This window comes from Vulpes lagopus, chromosome 1 (assembly GCF_018345385.1).
Source record: "Vulpes lagopus strain Blue_001 chromosome 1, ASM1834538v1, whole genome shotgun sequence".
In the NCBI taxonomy this organism is placed as follows: domain Eukaryota; kingdom Metazoa; phylum Chordata; class Mammalia; order Carnivora; family Canidae; genus Vulpes; species Vulpes lagopus.
Window position 1 is genome coordinate 153,247,902 of NC_054824.1, and position 17,353 is coordinate 153,265,254.

At 39.5% G+C, this 17,353-nt stretch overlaps 1 protein-coding gene across 1 annotated transcript in view; it reads right to left on the bottom strand.

The window, feature by feature from the left end:
* The window catches only part of KMO (kynurenine 3-monooxygenase), a 53,022-nt gene that overhangs the window by 27,019 nt on the left and 8,650 nt on the right, over positions 1 to 17,353 (bottom strand). Inside the window, 3 exon segments of the mRNA XM_041751275.1 lie at positions 5,597 to 5,686; positions 6,894 to 6,991; positions 7,260 to 7,329. Of these exon segments, the coding sequence (XP_041607209.1) occupies positions 5,597 to 5,686; positions 6,894 to 6,991; positions 7,260 to 7,329 (258 nt within the window).

Below are 17,353 nucleotides of genomic sequence, written 5' to 3' on the forward strand. Positions count from 1 at the left end.
CAAAAAGAACTCTGGTTGCCAGCTGGCAGCCACAAATTCAAATGACAGTTCAAATGACCACAATTTAATCTATTTTATGAGTCATTATTCAACTGTCCTTACTCATCATATTGCATTTTTATAAAATTCTGTGTATTCTTCCTAGACATGTAGTAGCATAATTATAAATGAATTGAACTTTATTAATCCAACACTGAAACTGGCTGCTGTTGCTGCTTAGGGATTCAATTATATTTGACAGACTAAATTGTTTCAAATGGACCTTCACAAAAGTCCTTAATAAAATTAAAGTTATTTTAAAAATGCAAACAAACAAAGAATAAACAAGTCAGGAAGTATAAAGTGGTCCTGGTAACCAAAACATTAATAATAAAACCTAAAGGAAGTTGGATTATCTCCTCTGGAGATTTGTAAAACAGTAGTTGCAGTGCTTTTTCAAATATATTAGAAACATGTTTACACTCTATATCCCAAAAGCCTTCAAATGGGGATGTTTGCTAGTAAGGAGGCGCTATTTCTCTGAGGCATAGGACATTAGGGGCAAGAATTGGGGAACTAGGTAAGGTGGATGGGGGGATGGATGAAATAGGATGGATGAGTGGGATTAAGAGTATACTTGTGATGAGCACCTTATAATATACGGAATTGTTGAATCACTATATTGTACACCCAAATTTTTTTTTAAGATTTTATTTATTTACTCGTGAGAGACACAGGCTCCATGCAGGGAGCCTGACATGGGACTCGATCCCTGGACCCCATGATCACACCCCAGGCTGAAGGCAGCGCTAAACCACTGAGCCACCCGGGCTGCCCTACACCTGAAATTAATATAACGCTGTGTGGTAACTACATTGGAATGAAATAAAATAAAATAATATTTTTCTGCATCATTAAAAAAGTTGGGAGAGCTCTGACCTGCTCTCTATATCAGGGAATATTTTGATAGTTCCCAGGGCAATTTGGGAGGGAGACAACAGGAACCAGCAAGACTGGAAGAGGCTGGACCCCGCCAGGGAGAAAAGGCAGAGAAAATGGCAGGTGGAGAAGAGAGGCTCAGAGAAGGAGGGAGGCCAGCAGAAGGTAGGCTGCCTGGGGCCATGGGGAGGGCTTTGCCCTTCACAGGCTGTGGAATTGAGTGACCCAAAACAATTTTATATAGCTCTTAAAGAAGGTCCTGTGTTTAACCCCATTATAAAAGTAACAGTGCAAACCAAATAGAGGTGGCTGCAAATTTAGCATTAACCAAGTTCTTAAGAATTGAGAATATGGGATCGGTGAGCCAGTGAGCATTTCCTCCCTCTTCTAATGTATTGAAGGCCCCACATGGGAACTCCCCCCAACACCTTCCCCTTCCTGGGCATCAGTGCGGATGAAGCTGCCCCCTTCCGCTTCCCCTGGTGCTGGGGGTGAAAAGGCTAGTTTCAGGCTCAAGCCCACATCACTCTGCTCATCTAACTTCCCTGATATTCTGAACCATGTCTTTTTTTTTTTTAAGATTTTATTCATTTATTCATGAGAGACACAGAGAGAAACAGAGAGAGGCAGAGACATAGGCAGAGGGAGAAGCAGGCTCCATGCAGGGAGCCCGATGTGGGACTTGATCCAGGTCTCCAGGACCAGGCCCTGGACTGAAGGAGGCACTAAACTGCTGAGCCACCCGGGCTGCCCTGAACCATGTTTTACTCCTTGGTTTACTCATACTTTATTGGCTCAATCTCTGGGGAGGAGATGATGTCAGAATTGGCCTACTTGGCTAATTCCCTATGAATCCAAGACAAAGGTGGGATGATTACTACGGTCACTCGCAATTTAGCAAAATCAAGACTGCCCAACGCTCCTGGGCGCACCTCCTATACCAGGCTGCACTGGCCACTGTGCTTGAGGACACCCATCCTGAGTTCCCCTTGATGTTGACCTCATGTACCCATGCAGCCTCTTTCTTCATCTGTAAATCAAAGTGGTTGTATTAAGAGTCCAAGGTTGCTGATTACTGTAAGGTTCTGTTATGTAAAAGTGCATTACAAGTTTTCTTAGCCAATACACACTCAGTGTTTAAAAATTTACATTCTTTCAGAATTCTAGTCTCACCCAACTCCCTGCCATAGATGGATATGGATCCTCATTTAGTTGGGAAAATGATATTTTGGTGCCAATTTAATATTTAAATGAAATGTCTGTCTCAGACTTCACTTTCTCTGTGAGATCTTTTCTGAAAACTAAAGCTACCTCCTCTCTCTGAGCCACACAGCTGAGCGTTCTTTCACTCAGGAGAGTTCTTCCGAAAGAATTTGATTACCACGTGTCCTCACCAGGCTGCCAGCTCCTCTCCTGGTTCTCAGCAACTCACGCTAGCACGGGGGTTGGCACACAGGAGGACAGTTACTGCTCATGGAAGGGATACAGTCAGGATGCACAGCTTACACTTGCCTTGCATGTGCAAATCTTGTGTTTCTTTCCTGCAGCACCAAGCCCAGTTTGGAGCTGATTAAATAGGACATATTAGTTATTCAATTAAATAGGACATATTAATCATACAAAAATGTTTCTCTGACTATAGATGGTCGGTAGACTTTCTTCTGCTCCCTTCTCCTGCTGGGCTCATGCAGTGAGATTCTGTATCTATGTTTTTATAAGGCCAAAATAAGCGGGTTATTCTTTTAGAAAGTCACTAAATGGAAAATTTTGATCCTTCCCCACCCTTCTCCCATCCTCATAGACCCTTAGTTGTTGGGATGTTTTACTTTTCAGCAGCTTTTTAAATGAACTTTAATTGTAGTAAAACACACATATATATATAGCCTTAACCATCTTAACCCTTTTTTAGCGTACGGGTCAGTGGCGTTAAGGACATTCACAGTGTCGTGCAACCATCAGTATCATCGAGCCCCAGAATTCTATATCTTATAAACCTGAAACTCTATACCCATTAAACAATTGCTTCCCATTTCTCCCTCCCTCCAGGCCCTGGCAACCACCATCTACCCTCGGTTTCTATGAACTCAACTACTCTAGATACCTCACACAAGTCTTATATGGTACTTGTCCTATAATCGGCTTATTTCACTTAGTATAAAGCCTTCCAGTTTCAACCATGTTGTGGCAGGTGTCAGGATATCCTTTTTAAAAAATTTTTTTAAAGACTGAATAGTATTCCAGTGTACATTGTATAGAAAACTTCCCCTTCTCCTCCGGTGAGTGTCTTCCTCACTCTCACATACTACTCTAACACCAGATGCATGTGTTGGGGCGGTGGGGCAGGGGTTGTGGGGAGCGTCCTCCACCAGGCCATTTCTCAGTGACTCAAGCTGGCTGACTTACAATTGAACAATTCTAACACTATGTGCTTGGAGTTAGCCTCAGATCCCAAAAGTTAAGATAGTCACAGTCCCATGAGACTGCACCCACCCCCCCACACACACACACTTCAAAGGCCAATGGCAATGCAGCTTGGACCTGGGCCCAATTGGCTATAAATCAAAAGTTCCCATGACCTTCTCTTTAGGTTCAATTGACTTGCTACAGCAGCTACCAGAACTCAGGAAAACAGTTGGCTCACTGTTTATCAATTTATTATTAAAGGATATGATAAAGGGTACAGATGAACACCTAGTTGGAAAGATGTGTAGGGCAAGATATATGTTTGTCCTCTATTGGTGTACTACTCTTCTACCAGCATCTCTATGTGTTCATGGACCGGGAAGCTCTCTGAACTCCATGCTTTTGGGATTTTTATGGAGATTCCTTCCCATGGGCATGATGGTTCATTAACTCCATTTCCAGTCCCTCTCCCGTCTCTGGCAATGGGTGGGGCTGAAAATTCCAAGCTTCTAATTATGGCTTGGTCTTTCTGGCAACCAGCCCCCATCCAGGAGCCCACCAAGTTACCTGTTACCTCATTAGAACAAAAGAAACTCTTATCACCCAGGAAATTCCAAGGGATTTAGGAGCTCTGTGTTAGGAATCACAGTCAAAGAACAAATATTAGAACAAAAGATCTCCTACTGCTCTTATCATTTAGGAAATTACAGATTTTAGGAGTTCTGTGCCAGGAACTAGGGGCAGAAACCGATATATTTTTTTCTATTATCTTACATATTTATATACTACATTTTGTTTATCCATCCATCCATTGATGGACATTTGGGTCACTTTTGCTTTTTGACTACTGTGAATAATGCTGCTATGATCATGAGTATTCAAATATTTCTTCAAGTCCTTGCTTTCAGTTTCCCTTTCCCCAGAAAGGGAACTGCTGGATTATATGGAGATTCTATTTTTAATTTTTGGAGGAATGACACACTGTTTTCCATAGCAGCTGCACCATTTTATATTCCTACCAACAGCGCACGGGTGTTCCGATTTCTCTGCATCTTTCCCAACACTTATTATTTTCTGTTTTTCTCCCTGTTTTCTGATAGTAGCATCCTAATGAGTGTGAGGTTGTTCCAAGCACTTTTACCATCACAAGGTCTACACAGACCTTGTTCCCATGAGCACCTGTGTTTTATCTCTTGCTGCCCAAGGTGTGTGGTCCATGGACACCACCTGAGTGTGTTTAGAATGTGTAATCTTGGCCTCCATCCTGGCCCTACAGAATTAGATTCTGCATTTTAACACAATCCCAGCAGAATCTGAGAATAGCTGATCCACCTGCAATGGGAGCTCGGTGGGAGTAGAGACTCAAAGAATATAAACCTCACTTGGGTTCTGCACTTAATAAAATGAAGCCTTGTTGGATAAAGCAAGTTGGGTTTTTCTTTGGTTGATAGATGTTTGGAACATCCATTCTCTCTCAAATAAACTTAGAAGCTATAAATATTATTATTATTATTTTAAAGATTTTATTTATTTATTCATGAGAGACATACACACACACACAGAGAGAGAGAGAGAGAGAGAGAGGCAGAGACACAGGCAGAGGGAGAAGCAGGCTCTATACAAGGAACCCAAAGTGGGACTTGATTCTGGGTCTCTAGGATCAGGCCCTGGGCTGAAGGTGGCGCTAAACCACTGACCCACCTGGGCTGCCCAGAAGTTATAAATATTAGATAAAAATACATTCTTCCCCCAACTCTGTTACAATGTAAAGACAAGAAAAACACAAGGTAAGATAAAGGATTTTCTTTTGTAAACTACATCACCATCTGCCTTCTGTTGTTTTAGAAGTCATACCGCACTGAAAACATTTCTGGTTCATTCTATAAAGTCCTTTATAATTAAATTTGGGGCAAGAGAGTCAATTTGGGGAAAACCCTCTAGAGTTGCTCTTGCATTTATGCTTGACAATAAATACATGATAATCCTGTCTATGTGATTGAAAGGAGATGGGAGAGAAAGGGTGTCCAGGCCACCATGAACAATGCATATAGGCAAAAAGAGCTTCAGAGGGATGAAAATTTAACTAACTCCTATTGAGTGTTTATTAGGGAAATTGGAACCTATCTTAAAGTCTCCTATCAATTAACATCTTAACTAGTATATGCTTCCAAATTGTAGACTGATCCAGGCAAGGCCAAAGATAGATCTAGAGAGGAAAGGAGGGGCCGATGTTAGACTCAACTGTAAGCAAACACTATCTTCAGGGTAAACCCACCTGTGACTTGATCCCATAGGGAATTGCAGACTTTTTTCCTGAAAGAGAATGAATCATTCTTGCTCTCATGGGAATGCCTTGGGATACAATCTGAAATAAAATCAGAAATATCAAGTTCAATTACCATAACATGGCATCATCCAAATAAGATATATACCAGTTTTAAAATGAGATTTTTCAAATATTTTCAAAAAATTAAAAATTAATGCAAAGGATGATGGAAGTATGATGGAAACAATGAAAATTATGTTCCTGCAAATTTTAGTTTTTGGGTTTTTTTTAACCTTTAGATTTTGGAATTGACTTAGATTTTATCTCTAAATCACATATTATCATTAAAGAAAATGGTTCAGTGTTGGAGAGTTTATAAGTGATTTTTTTTCATGATCACAGAAGAGAGTAAAACATTAGGAAGAAAACTTAGGATGCCCAAACCTCCATGAAGAGTGTTTTCCTACACACACATCTAAGGAAAACTGTGGAACTAGAACCGGTACCTGTACTGACCCATATTATCACTTCAAAGACATGTTATCCACAAAAGTATTATCAGCAAAATATATTACATCTGTTCACACTTCCAAGCTACATGTGAGACAGTGAGAAGTTTGGCAACATTGAGACCACATCAGGAAAATCTACAGACCTACAGTACTTATCCAAACCCTGGGGGCACATTGGTTTCAGGGTTCAAAGTTTTCAAACTTTAGATAGGTAATGGAATGCATATCCAGATATCACAGAACACCCGTGGACTGTGGGGACACCACCCCATATCGGAGGATAATATATCTGTAGCAAAACATTTCACACTAAATGAGAATTTTTAAAAGGCCATAAGAAGCCTCACATCAAGTCAAGTTTGCTGCTGAATGGGTAATGAAAAGCTTTCTGTTTCCAGAGTTTTTTGGAGTATAGAATTGTGGACAAGAGACTATGGACCTGTATGGTCAGAAGAATGGGATTTTCTGGCCTCTTCTCATTGGGATGCCTCCTCAGGTCGCACTTTCTGTAGGCTGAGACCTACCCTCTCACTGAGAACCCAGTGTCAGAAGAGATCATTAGGGGGGTTGTAGGATCCCCCTGCTCCGCATCATGCTCCAGGTCTCCCAGCTGCCTCAAGTGTCAAATGTTCATCGTCTTGCCAAATTTAGAAGTTTGAAAACCTTTGTAGGATGCATTTTCATGCAAAGTTTCTTGGCATCATATGGTGCTTTGAATTAGGCTGAAATCAAGAGCATGTAATTGTTGGAAAATTATAAGTATCTTTTATAAGGAAAATATGTTAATAAGGTACCTGATCTTCCAGGCCAATGGCATTCAAGGCTTGTCGTCCTCTATAAGAAAGGGCCAGATTAATGCTTCTTCCACGTGCAAATTTAGCCACTCGGATATCTAAGACATGGAAAGTAGACTCCGTATTACAAAAAGCTCCTCTATCTTAGGACAGGGTAAGCACACAGCATCTGAAAAACTGGCACAATCAGGACCAAGCTAAAAGACCCTGTTAAGTTCTTTAAAGCAAACACTAATCATAGATTTTGTATTAAAATAATTTAGATAGTTGAAGTTGTTAAAAAAATTTAAGTTACTCTTTCTAAAAAAATTTATTTTTAAAATTGTCAGAGAATCAATTTTCTCATAATTTTCAATATTTTCTTACCTTCCCTAGCTTCATATACATCAACTTGGAAATTCTTCTTTGCAAGGAAGCATGCATTTAATGATCCAACCTAGGAATCAAAGCAATTTTTTTCATATTTTTATCTGATTCCACAATTCTAGAGAATTTTTGGCAGTATACAACATTGAGTGTAATTGTACTTGTACTAGCCTTGACTGTCACATTGATTTACTTAATCACTAATAGAAAGCATCATTTGCAAAAATAATGGGATTAACTCAAGATTAAACTGTATGATTTTCAGAAGTAGCTTTGGTATTTTTCTTTTTAAGTTTTTTATAGTGAGATATAACTTTCATACAGAAAGATAATAAAATGTGTACAGTTTACAGAATACTTAGAAAGCAAACATCCATATAACTACCACTCTGGTCAAAAACAGAATATCACTCCCAATCCTTCATAGTTCTCCCCATTTGTTCTCCAGTTATGATCCCCAATCTTTCACCCAGCAAATGTTATTCTGACTTTTGTAATAACCCATACTTGCTTTTGAATCAGTAATTAGAATCACACTTGTATATATTCTTTTTTTTAACTCAACAAAATGCTTCTGAGATTCATATATGTGATTGTACATAAACCCCAGGTCATCCACTTTCTTTACTGTATGATTTCTTCACTGAGTGAAATCTCACAGATTATTTAGCTGTTCTACTGTTGAAGGACATTTGAGTTGTTTTGCTCTGAGAATATTTTTTCTCACTTTTATTGAAATATAATTGACATATAATATTGTATAAATTTAATGTATATAATATAATGGTTTGATAAATGTATACATTGTGAAATGATGGTCTGAGAGCATTATTAATGCTGCAGGGATGAGATAGATACCACCTCATACCAGTCAGAATAGATAAAACTAACATCTCAGGAAACAACAGATGCTGGCAAGGATGTGGAGAAAGGGGAACCCTCTTACACTGTCGGAAGGGATGCAAACTGGTGCAGCCACTTTGGAAAACAGTATGGAGGTCCTTCAAGAAGTTAAAAATAGAGCTATCCTATGAATCAGCAATTATACTACTTGGTATTTATCTAAAGGATATAAACATTAGTGATCTGAAGGGGCACCTGCACCCCAATGCTTATAGCAACAGTGTCCCCAATAGCCAAAATATGGAAAGAGCCCAGATGTCCATCAACAGATGAACATATATGTATACATGTATACCTATATACACATATATATATATATACAATGGAATATTACTCAGCCATCAAAAAGAATGAAATTTCACCATTTGCAATGACATGGATGGAACTAGAGGATATTATGCTAAGTGAAATAAGTCAGTCAGAGGAAGACTAGTATCATATGATTTCATTCATATGTGGAATTTGAGAAACAAAACAGATGAATATAGGGGAAGGGAGGGAAAAATAAAATAAGATGATATCAGAAAGGAAGTGAGACAAACCATAAGAGACTCTTAACTATAGGAAACAAACTGAGGGTTGCTGGAGGGGAGATGGGTGAGGGGATGGGAAACTGGGTGATGAGCATAAAGGCAGGCACTTGACGTCATGAGCACTTAGTGTTTATATGCAACTGATGAATCACTGAAGTCTACCTCTGAAACTAATACTACACTATATGTCAATTAACTGATTCTAAATTTAAAAAATTTTTAATGCTACAGGGGCACCTGGGTGGCTCAATCAATTAAGTGTCCAACTTTTGATTGCAGTTCAGGTCATGATCTCAAGGTCATGAGACTGAGCCCCACATTGGGCTCCACATTGATCATGGAGCCTGCTTAAGATTGTCTCTGTGCCTCTCCCTCTGCTCCTTCCCCTTGTGCTCTCTCGATCTAGAAAATTAAAAAAAAAATAAAACAAAAACAAAACAATGCTGCAAAACCCAGTTTTGTACCTGTATCCCATATACAGTTGCAGAACTTTTCTCTAGGGTTTTATACATGGAAGTGGAATCCCTAGTCAAAGGTTTATGTATCTTCACTGTAATAAAGGTCAAACTGTTTTGGAATTTTGTGTGAATGTGTTTTCTTACCAACAGCTTCTGAGAGTCTTTCCTTGTCAGCTCTTGGTGTTCTCAAACTTTTAAATGTTGTGATGGATGGGTAAGATAGGAAGGTGTGTGGTTTTAATTTGTATATGAATGATTGCTAAAAAGGTTAAACTCTTTTTCATATACTGACTGGCTATTTGGATCTCTTCTGTAAAGTGCCTGTTTGTCTCTTGCCCATTTTCTATTGGGCTTTTTTTCCTGTAGATTACTTGAGTTATTCATAGATCTGAGTACAGAGTCCTCATCATTTTCAAATGTTGCAAATATTTTCTTCTGTTCTGGGGCTTGTTTTTAAACTTTATAGTATCTTTTACAAATTTTTTTTATTATTAAAGTACCATTGGGTTGACATATTGCTATATTTGTTTCAGATGTGAAACTCTACAGTAGCTTTTAAAGACGAGGAGCTCTTTATTTTAATGCAGTCACCTTTATCCATCTTCTACATTATTTTTTGAAATATATTTATTTATTTTAGTAAGATAGAGTTGAAGCATGAGGGAGAGGAGCAGAGGGGAGAGAGGGAATCTAAAACAGATTCCCCACTAAGCACAGAACCTGACTCAGGGCTCAATCTCACAATCCTGAGATCATGATCTGAGCCAAAATCAAGAGTCTGACACTTAACCAACTGCACGACCCAGGCGCCCCCATCTTTTCCATTATTATTAATGCATTTGGCATCTTGTTTAAGGAATGCTTTCCTACTCTGAGATTATGAAGAATTTTTTTGCTGTTGTCTTCTCAAGACTTTGTAGTGTTGCCTTTGAACAGCTTTATGTAGGTCACAGTGATTTATTTGCCACCTCATCGCTAGCAACTTATACTTGGCAAGATCATCCATATTCAATGATCACACTAGAATTTTTAGCAGCACTGAATGGTGTTAACTAACTTTTCTTCTTGAAACACTAAACTTCCTTTGTTTTCTGATTTTCTTCATATATCTTTGGTCATTCCCTTTTTCTCTCTTTCATCCTCATAAAGAAAGACAGTCAGACCCTGGAGTTTATAAAGCTTCCAGTCTGGTCTATCCTCCACCCATGGGGAAGCACTGACTTTCATCTCTTACACAGACCTCCTTTTTGGGCTCATGCATACAAATGCTTCATTGCTGTAGCCTCCTACAGGTCTCCAAGCTCCTCAGAACCAATAACTCCAAACTGAAACTTGTGACTCTTGCCCCACATTACGTCAATTCTCTGCAAATATGTAAATGAATAATATTCGGATGGGATAGAAACCTAAGCATCATCCTTGGGACCTCTCTCTCTCCTTCATCTCCACATCCAATCCATTCCAAGTTCTACCAATTCTACCTCTTGATGTTTCTTTACCCATCTTTTTTCATTTTTACCATTACGCTTCTATCATGTCATCATGATCACTATGCTTGACTAATGTCAAGCTTCCTGTCTGTTCTACCAGCATTCATCTGACTTCTTGCCAACCGATTATCCATGAGCAGCCATTTGGTGTGATGGCAAAACAGGTCATTTGAACTAAATCTTCTACGAGATAAAGGAAACAGAAGAACGTAGCATTTGGAGCCATGTCTGATGGTATCTACTGATTGCCAGACAGGCTGAGAACTTCAGCAGAGTTTATGACAGACTCATGAAGCCAGAGGATAAAATCTGGAATTCAGAACAGCAACCCAGATTCAGAAGGGTTAGTAAATCCCCAGGCTTTGAGTCAGGACCCTAAACAGGTACATCCTGGAAGTTAGGCAAACTGGAAATGAACCAATGATGGAAGGGACAGTAGACAGCCTAGAGATCATCTTTAGTCCTGATTGGATCACGCTCATCCAGTACTGTTATTAGCCACAGCCACCTGACAGAAGCAAACATAATACTCTCTAGAGAAAAATGCCTGCCTCATAGGTGTCAAATTTTCTCCATGATATTTAAAAATTATGCAGATCATATCACTCTTCTGCCCTAGCTCTGCTAGCCTTCTTTCAACTGCTTGTACATACCATGCTTTATGCTAACAGAGGATTTACCACATACTATTTCCATAGCCAACAACCTTCTTCCTTTCCCTCTTTACTTGGTAAACCCACATCCATCCTCAGAATTCCATGCAGCTTCACTTGTTGAGGAAGCTTCCTTGGCCACACTACCTCAAACCCCTTCTTATGGGTTCTCATGGTGCTACAGACTTTTCCTTTGAAAAAATGTTAAAAGTTGAATTGTGCACCCCCAAATTCATCTTCTGCAGTCCTATCCTTCACACATTAGAGTATGACTTCTTTGAAAAGGGGGTCTTTACAGAGATAGTTAAGTTAAAATGAGGTCTTTAGGATGAGCCATAATCCAACATGATTGGTGTCCTTATAGAAAGAGGACTTTGAATACTGATAGACACACAGAGGGAAGATGATATTAAGAGACATGGGGAGAGGGATGCCTGGGTAGCTCAGTGGTTGAGCTTCTGCCTTTGGCTCAGGGTGTGATCATGGAGTCCCGGGGTCAAATCCCACATCAGGCTTCCTTCATGGAGCCTGCTTCTCCCTCTGCCTGTGTCTCTGCCTCTCTTTCTCTCTCTCTCTCTCTCTCTCTCTCTCTCTGTGTGTGTGTGTGTGTGTGTGTGTGTGTGTCTCATGAATAAATAAATAGAATCTTTTTTTTTGAAAAAAAAAAAAAAGAGAGAGATGGGGGAAGCTGGCCATCTGCAAGCCTAGGAGTAAGGCCTGGGACTCATCCCTCCCTCATACTTTCAGAAGGAACCAACCTGCTGACTCTTGGACTTCTAGCCTCCAGGACTATAAGACAATAAAAATCTGTTCTTTGAGCCCCTTGGTTTGTGGTACTTTGTTATGGAAGCCTGCAGAAACTAATACAAATAACTTATCACAATTGAAAGTTTACATCTTTTGGGTGACCGTATGGCCAATATCTGTCTACCCCCACTGGGCTGCAAACTGGTTTGCTTGCCATTTTATCCCTAGCCTTTATCATTGTGTTTGCAGCATAATAAGTACCTGATTAGTACTTGTCAAACGTATAAATAAATGGTAGAGGTTACATTTTTAAATAAAATTTGTAACCAAGCCAAGTCAAAATTTATTGAGCATCTATTACGTATGATTTAAGCTACTAAACTTTAGGGATCGAATGGTTATCAAGCTAAGTCCTTGGGCTCAAAAACACCAATTCAGTTAAGAAAAGACAAACATATAAACCAACCAATGCTTAGCAAACCATTTTTGAGTATAAAGGCCCACTTTTTACATAATAATTACAGTTGATTCTTGAAAAACATGGAGGTTAAGGGTGCTGACCCCAACCACTGTTGAAAATCCACCTATAACTTTTGACTCTCTGAAAACTTAACTACTAATAAGTCTACTGTTGGCCAGAAGCCTTACCAGTGATATAGTAACACATATTTTGTTTATTATGTATTATACAGTGTATTCTTACATATAAAGTAAGCTAGAGAAGAGAAAATCATAAATAAGAGAAAATATTTACAGGACTGTAGTATATATATATTGAAAAAATCAGCACATAAGTGGACCCACACAGTTCAAACCCTGTTGTTCAAGGGTCAACTGTATATGTTTGGGTCATATAGTTTTATTCCATTTACCTAATGTTTTATATGCCTCTAGATTGAGAGGCCTATCTTAGCAAAATAATTTTGGGCCCAGCGGTGGAAATCAATGTTAAAAAAAACAATGGAATAAACACCTAGAGAACACACCAAGAAAGGATAAATTTTGCCCTGAGGGATGTGGCAGACTGTATTTGTCAAAGATGGCCAAAACAATATTTTCCATCTTATACAATCTTTTGCAGTTATGACCTTGACACTTTTTCACCAGAGGATGGAGTTCATTTCTCTACTTTGAATCCAGGAGGGCCTGTGATAGCTTTGATCAATAAAATGCAGTAGAAGTGACACTTGAGCTATTTCTAGGCATAGTCCTTAGGCTAGCCTGGAAGGGCCTGTGTCCTGCCTTTTGGAAGCCAGTGATCATGTAGGAAGAGTAAATATCTGCAGGTGCTGTGTAATGAAAAACCCAAGCAACAGGGAAGGCCACATGAAGTTGTTCAAGTCAAGAGCCTCAAATGAGCTCTTTACTCCCTAGTGGCCCATAGCAACTGCCTGCCATGGGAGCGCGCCATCTTGGACAGTTAGCCTGGTCAAGCTCCCAGATGACTAGGGCCATATGACAGACCATCATCAGAGCTGTGAGGCATAGTGATAGAGTATCGTTTTAGGCCACTAGGTTTTGGAGTGCTTTGTTACATAGCAATAGATAGCCAGGACAAAGGGATTGGAAAAAACACAAAAAACAAAAAAAAACTTCCTGGAAAACATTGCTTTTGAGTTGAGCTTTGAAGGGTGAGACTATTTTGACATGTAGAGAAGAAGCAAATTGATAAAGAGTAGGAATCCTTTTGGATATTTAAAAACAACTCTCAAGAAATCCAGAAAAATTATTATTTGAAAAAAATTGATTTCCAAGTATTACAAGATTCCTGGCTAGACATTAAAAGTGATCCAGAGAAAATAGCAGCTCTTAGGGAGTTCAGAGTCCTGTCTAGGTCTTCATTTTTTTTCTAATATTATTTATATATTTATATTTAACATATATATGTGTGTGTGTGTATATATATATATATATTTTTTTTTTTTTTTCCCTATGTGCCAGCCCTGTGCTAGGTGCTAGGGATACAACAAAGAGCAAGATATACCCAGGCCTTTTGAGGTGATTATAGTTAATTATAACACAAGGTGGTCAATAATAGGAGAGTACAGAGAAAGAACCCGCAAGCCAAATTAGGCGTATGGAGTGGGATAAGGCATGATTTTCTGGAAAAAAAAAAAAAAAGAAATCTAAACTGAGACCAAAAACATGTGCCAACTAAGAGTGAATGGATCACTAGGAGAGTTCTAAGTAAAAGGAATATGTGATAAAGATTAAAAGTAACTACTAAAAAGAATGAAACAGAGAAATCTGATTTAGAAAATAATGCTCATGTACAATACCCATGAAATGGTTGTTATGTATATTGCTCTACTCCATTAATCTTTACTGCAGCCACGTGAAGGAGGTACAGTTGATCTTGTCTGATGGGTACTGACATTGAGGTGCAGAGGAGTGAAGTGGCTCGTCTAAGATAACACAGCTAGTGAGAGCTGGAGCTGGTATGGGGATTCAAATGGATTCAGTCTGGGTCTAGAGCATGAGCCCTTTATCAATAAATTAGAAATGTGTCTGAGTACCATTGAAGATACAGTTGAAGATGAAGACTGAATTTATAGTGGCACCAAGATGTGAGGTTATGTTATGTTATGAGGTTATGTTAGGTTATGTTTTTTTCTTATAGCACTGGACAGCCTGGGTTTCTACACAGAGGAAGAAACTCATTGGAACCAAGCAGGGTGGGTTTTGGCCACTTGGATGGGGTGAAAAGCAAGAACTTGAAGATTTTGGTTGGGTTGATAGTAACACCAAGTTGGATGAAATGGAAGGAACATAGAGGGGTGCTCCTGAACAGCAAGAAGTAGGAGGTTTCTGTGAAGAGCAGATGTAGCAGAAGCAACAGAAGGAATTAGGTTTTTAATCAGAGTCCGAGGTCTGACTCTATTATCTTGGATGGGGCAGTTCCATGGATGACAAGGTCTAAGTCCAACAGGAGTCATGGGACTTGGAGGCTGAGGTATGGTGGAGATGGAAGATAATGGAAAGCATGCAGTTCAAGGACAAAGGGGTTAGAGAATTGCATGGGTCAACAATGTGAGCTTTGATAATCGCTTAGGGTGATGGCAGTGCTGGAATATACAGAAAAGATGTTGTGAACATGCTGAAGTCTTCAGGACAGAGGGGAAGTGGCTGAGAGGTAGATTGATGACAACAGAAAGGAGGTAGAAGGGAATATAAGTAGATGACACAAACCTCAAAGAGCATGCACAGAACACCGAGGCTTACAGAGCTGGAAGTTGCAGTGTAGAGTAAGGATACCAGGCTAGATTCCAATCCGGACATACCTGAGCCATGAGAGAAGGCTGCAAGGTGTAAAATAAAACCAGGAGTTTGAAGGGGAGAGTCAACAAGTAAAGTGAAAATGCTAGAAATTTTGCTTACCATAAAACCGGGGTCTGGAGAACCCTGAGGATGGCTTTGGAAGCAGGATTGAGGAATCACAGAGCTAGATGGTAGGCCTCAGAGGTTCTCAGCAGCAAACTGGTGGATGTGGGGGCTAAGGAGAGGGCCACGCACCCATTCTGTGTTTAGGGTCTATTTGTCAGTCCCAGATGCAAGCACAGAGAGACCTGATTCCTCTTCTTCTATTTCCTGCAGTGTTTACTCTTCTGCTCCAACGCACCTTCACATCTAAGCACCTATGTTTTTTGGTTATTTTGTTTGTTGGTTTGGTTTGGTGTTTGTTCCTTTGTTGTTTTTTGTTTGTTTTTTGTTGTTTTGTTTTTTAAATAATCTAGTGGTTCAGGCTTGAGCTCCTTTCACCATTTATTGATACTGTGACCACCAAACTTTCTTCATATCATTCAATTTCTGTAGACTGATGATAGTTATTTTAAGAACTTAGTCCCTATTTAAACAATTAAGTGTATGGAAAGGTTTCAAATTTAATTTTTGCAAAGCAATTCACATATTTAATATTCTGTAAGGTCAACCAAGAAATCCATGTTCAATTATTTTGGTAAAATAAATACACCAGAGTTGGGGTGAGGGATGAATAGATGGATCACAAAGGATTTTTGTGATGATACCCTAATGGTACATACATGTCATTATACATTTGTCCAGTCTCACAGAATGCATCTCAATATACACTACAGACTTTGAGTGATGATATGTCCATGTAGGGCCATCTCTTATACCAAATACCCCACTTTGGTAGGGGATGTTAATAGGGAACACTATGCATGTGTGGGAGCTGGAGATATTGGGAAATCTCTGTACCTTCTCTCTAATTTGCTTTGACCCTAAAGCCACCCCAAACAAAAGTCATAATAAATAACCATCTTTTCCTGTGCAGCCACTACTGAAATTATGAACACATTGTTAGCATTTGATGCAGCTGAAGAGATCATGACCAGTTGTTTTCTTTTTAATCCTTCGATCTGATTGCCTTCCTCTCAATTCCTCAATCTGAAGTGACTTCCTCTAATTGCTGGTGTTACTTTCTCAACAGTGGTCAAGCTGTCTCAACTAACAGCATGACCTGGTGCCTGGCACAGAACAGTGTGTCTCCACAACTTTTCCATCACTTTTCACTCCTTTCCAGCACAGCCCTAGACCCTTTTATGTCTCACTAATCACAGCTCCTTTGATTTCACTGCAGGTGATTTCTTCCTGTTAAATATGAACTTCTTAAATCTCTATCTTCCTTCTCTGCTTTTTTCCAATTTATGAAAAGATGCTTGTCTATCTATATTCTTTCCATTTGTATGTTAAAGAATATCTAGCCAGGGCAGTAGCAGAGACAAGTTCGCATTAGGGAAAGGAAAACTGAAAGGCTACAGTGAAGTTGATACAATCAAATTAATTCCTTCCAAAGGCTAAATTGTTCTGTGGCATTTAGAAAACCAATGAAGAAGCAATTAAAGGCAAAATGGAGTAAGTTTCCCTGAAGGAAAGGAGAGGCTTGAGAAACTCCTCTGTCTTTCACAGCACATCATTCTCACTGCTCCTTTTATGGTGGAAAGCAGGACCGGGAAGGATATTGATCAGGAGACCAACAGGGTCGGGAGAGTTGGAATAAAGCTAGATGAAGTAATTTGGAAGGGAATCTTCCTTACTGGGAAGACAGGCCGGGGAGAAAGACAAATAGTACCCAAAAGCCACAGTCCAGGTGATGAATGATCAGTGAAAACCTAATGCGGGAAATGATCTAAGAGTAGAGAAAGAGGCAAGAAATCCACGAATCCATTTCTGGGAACCCAGCTACAAGAAGCCACGGACAAGCAAGTCTCAGTGGCTGTGCCCAGAATAGACTCGGTTCCAACTCAATGGTGGGCCTGTGGTCTACTTTCATGGATTTCTTAGGCTCCT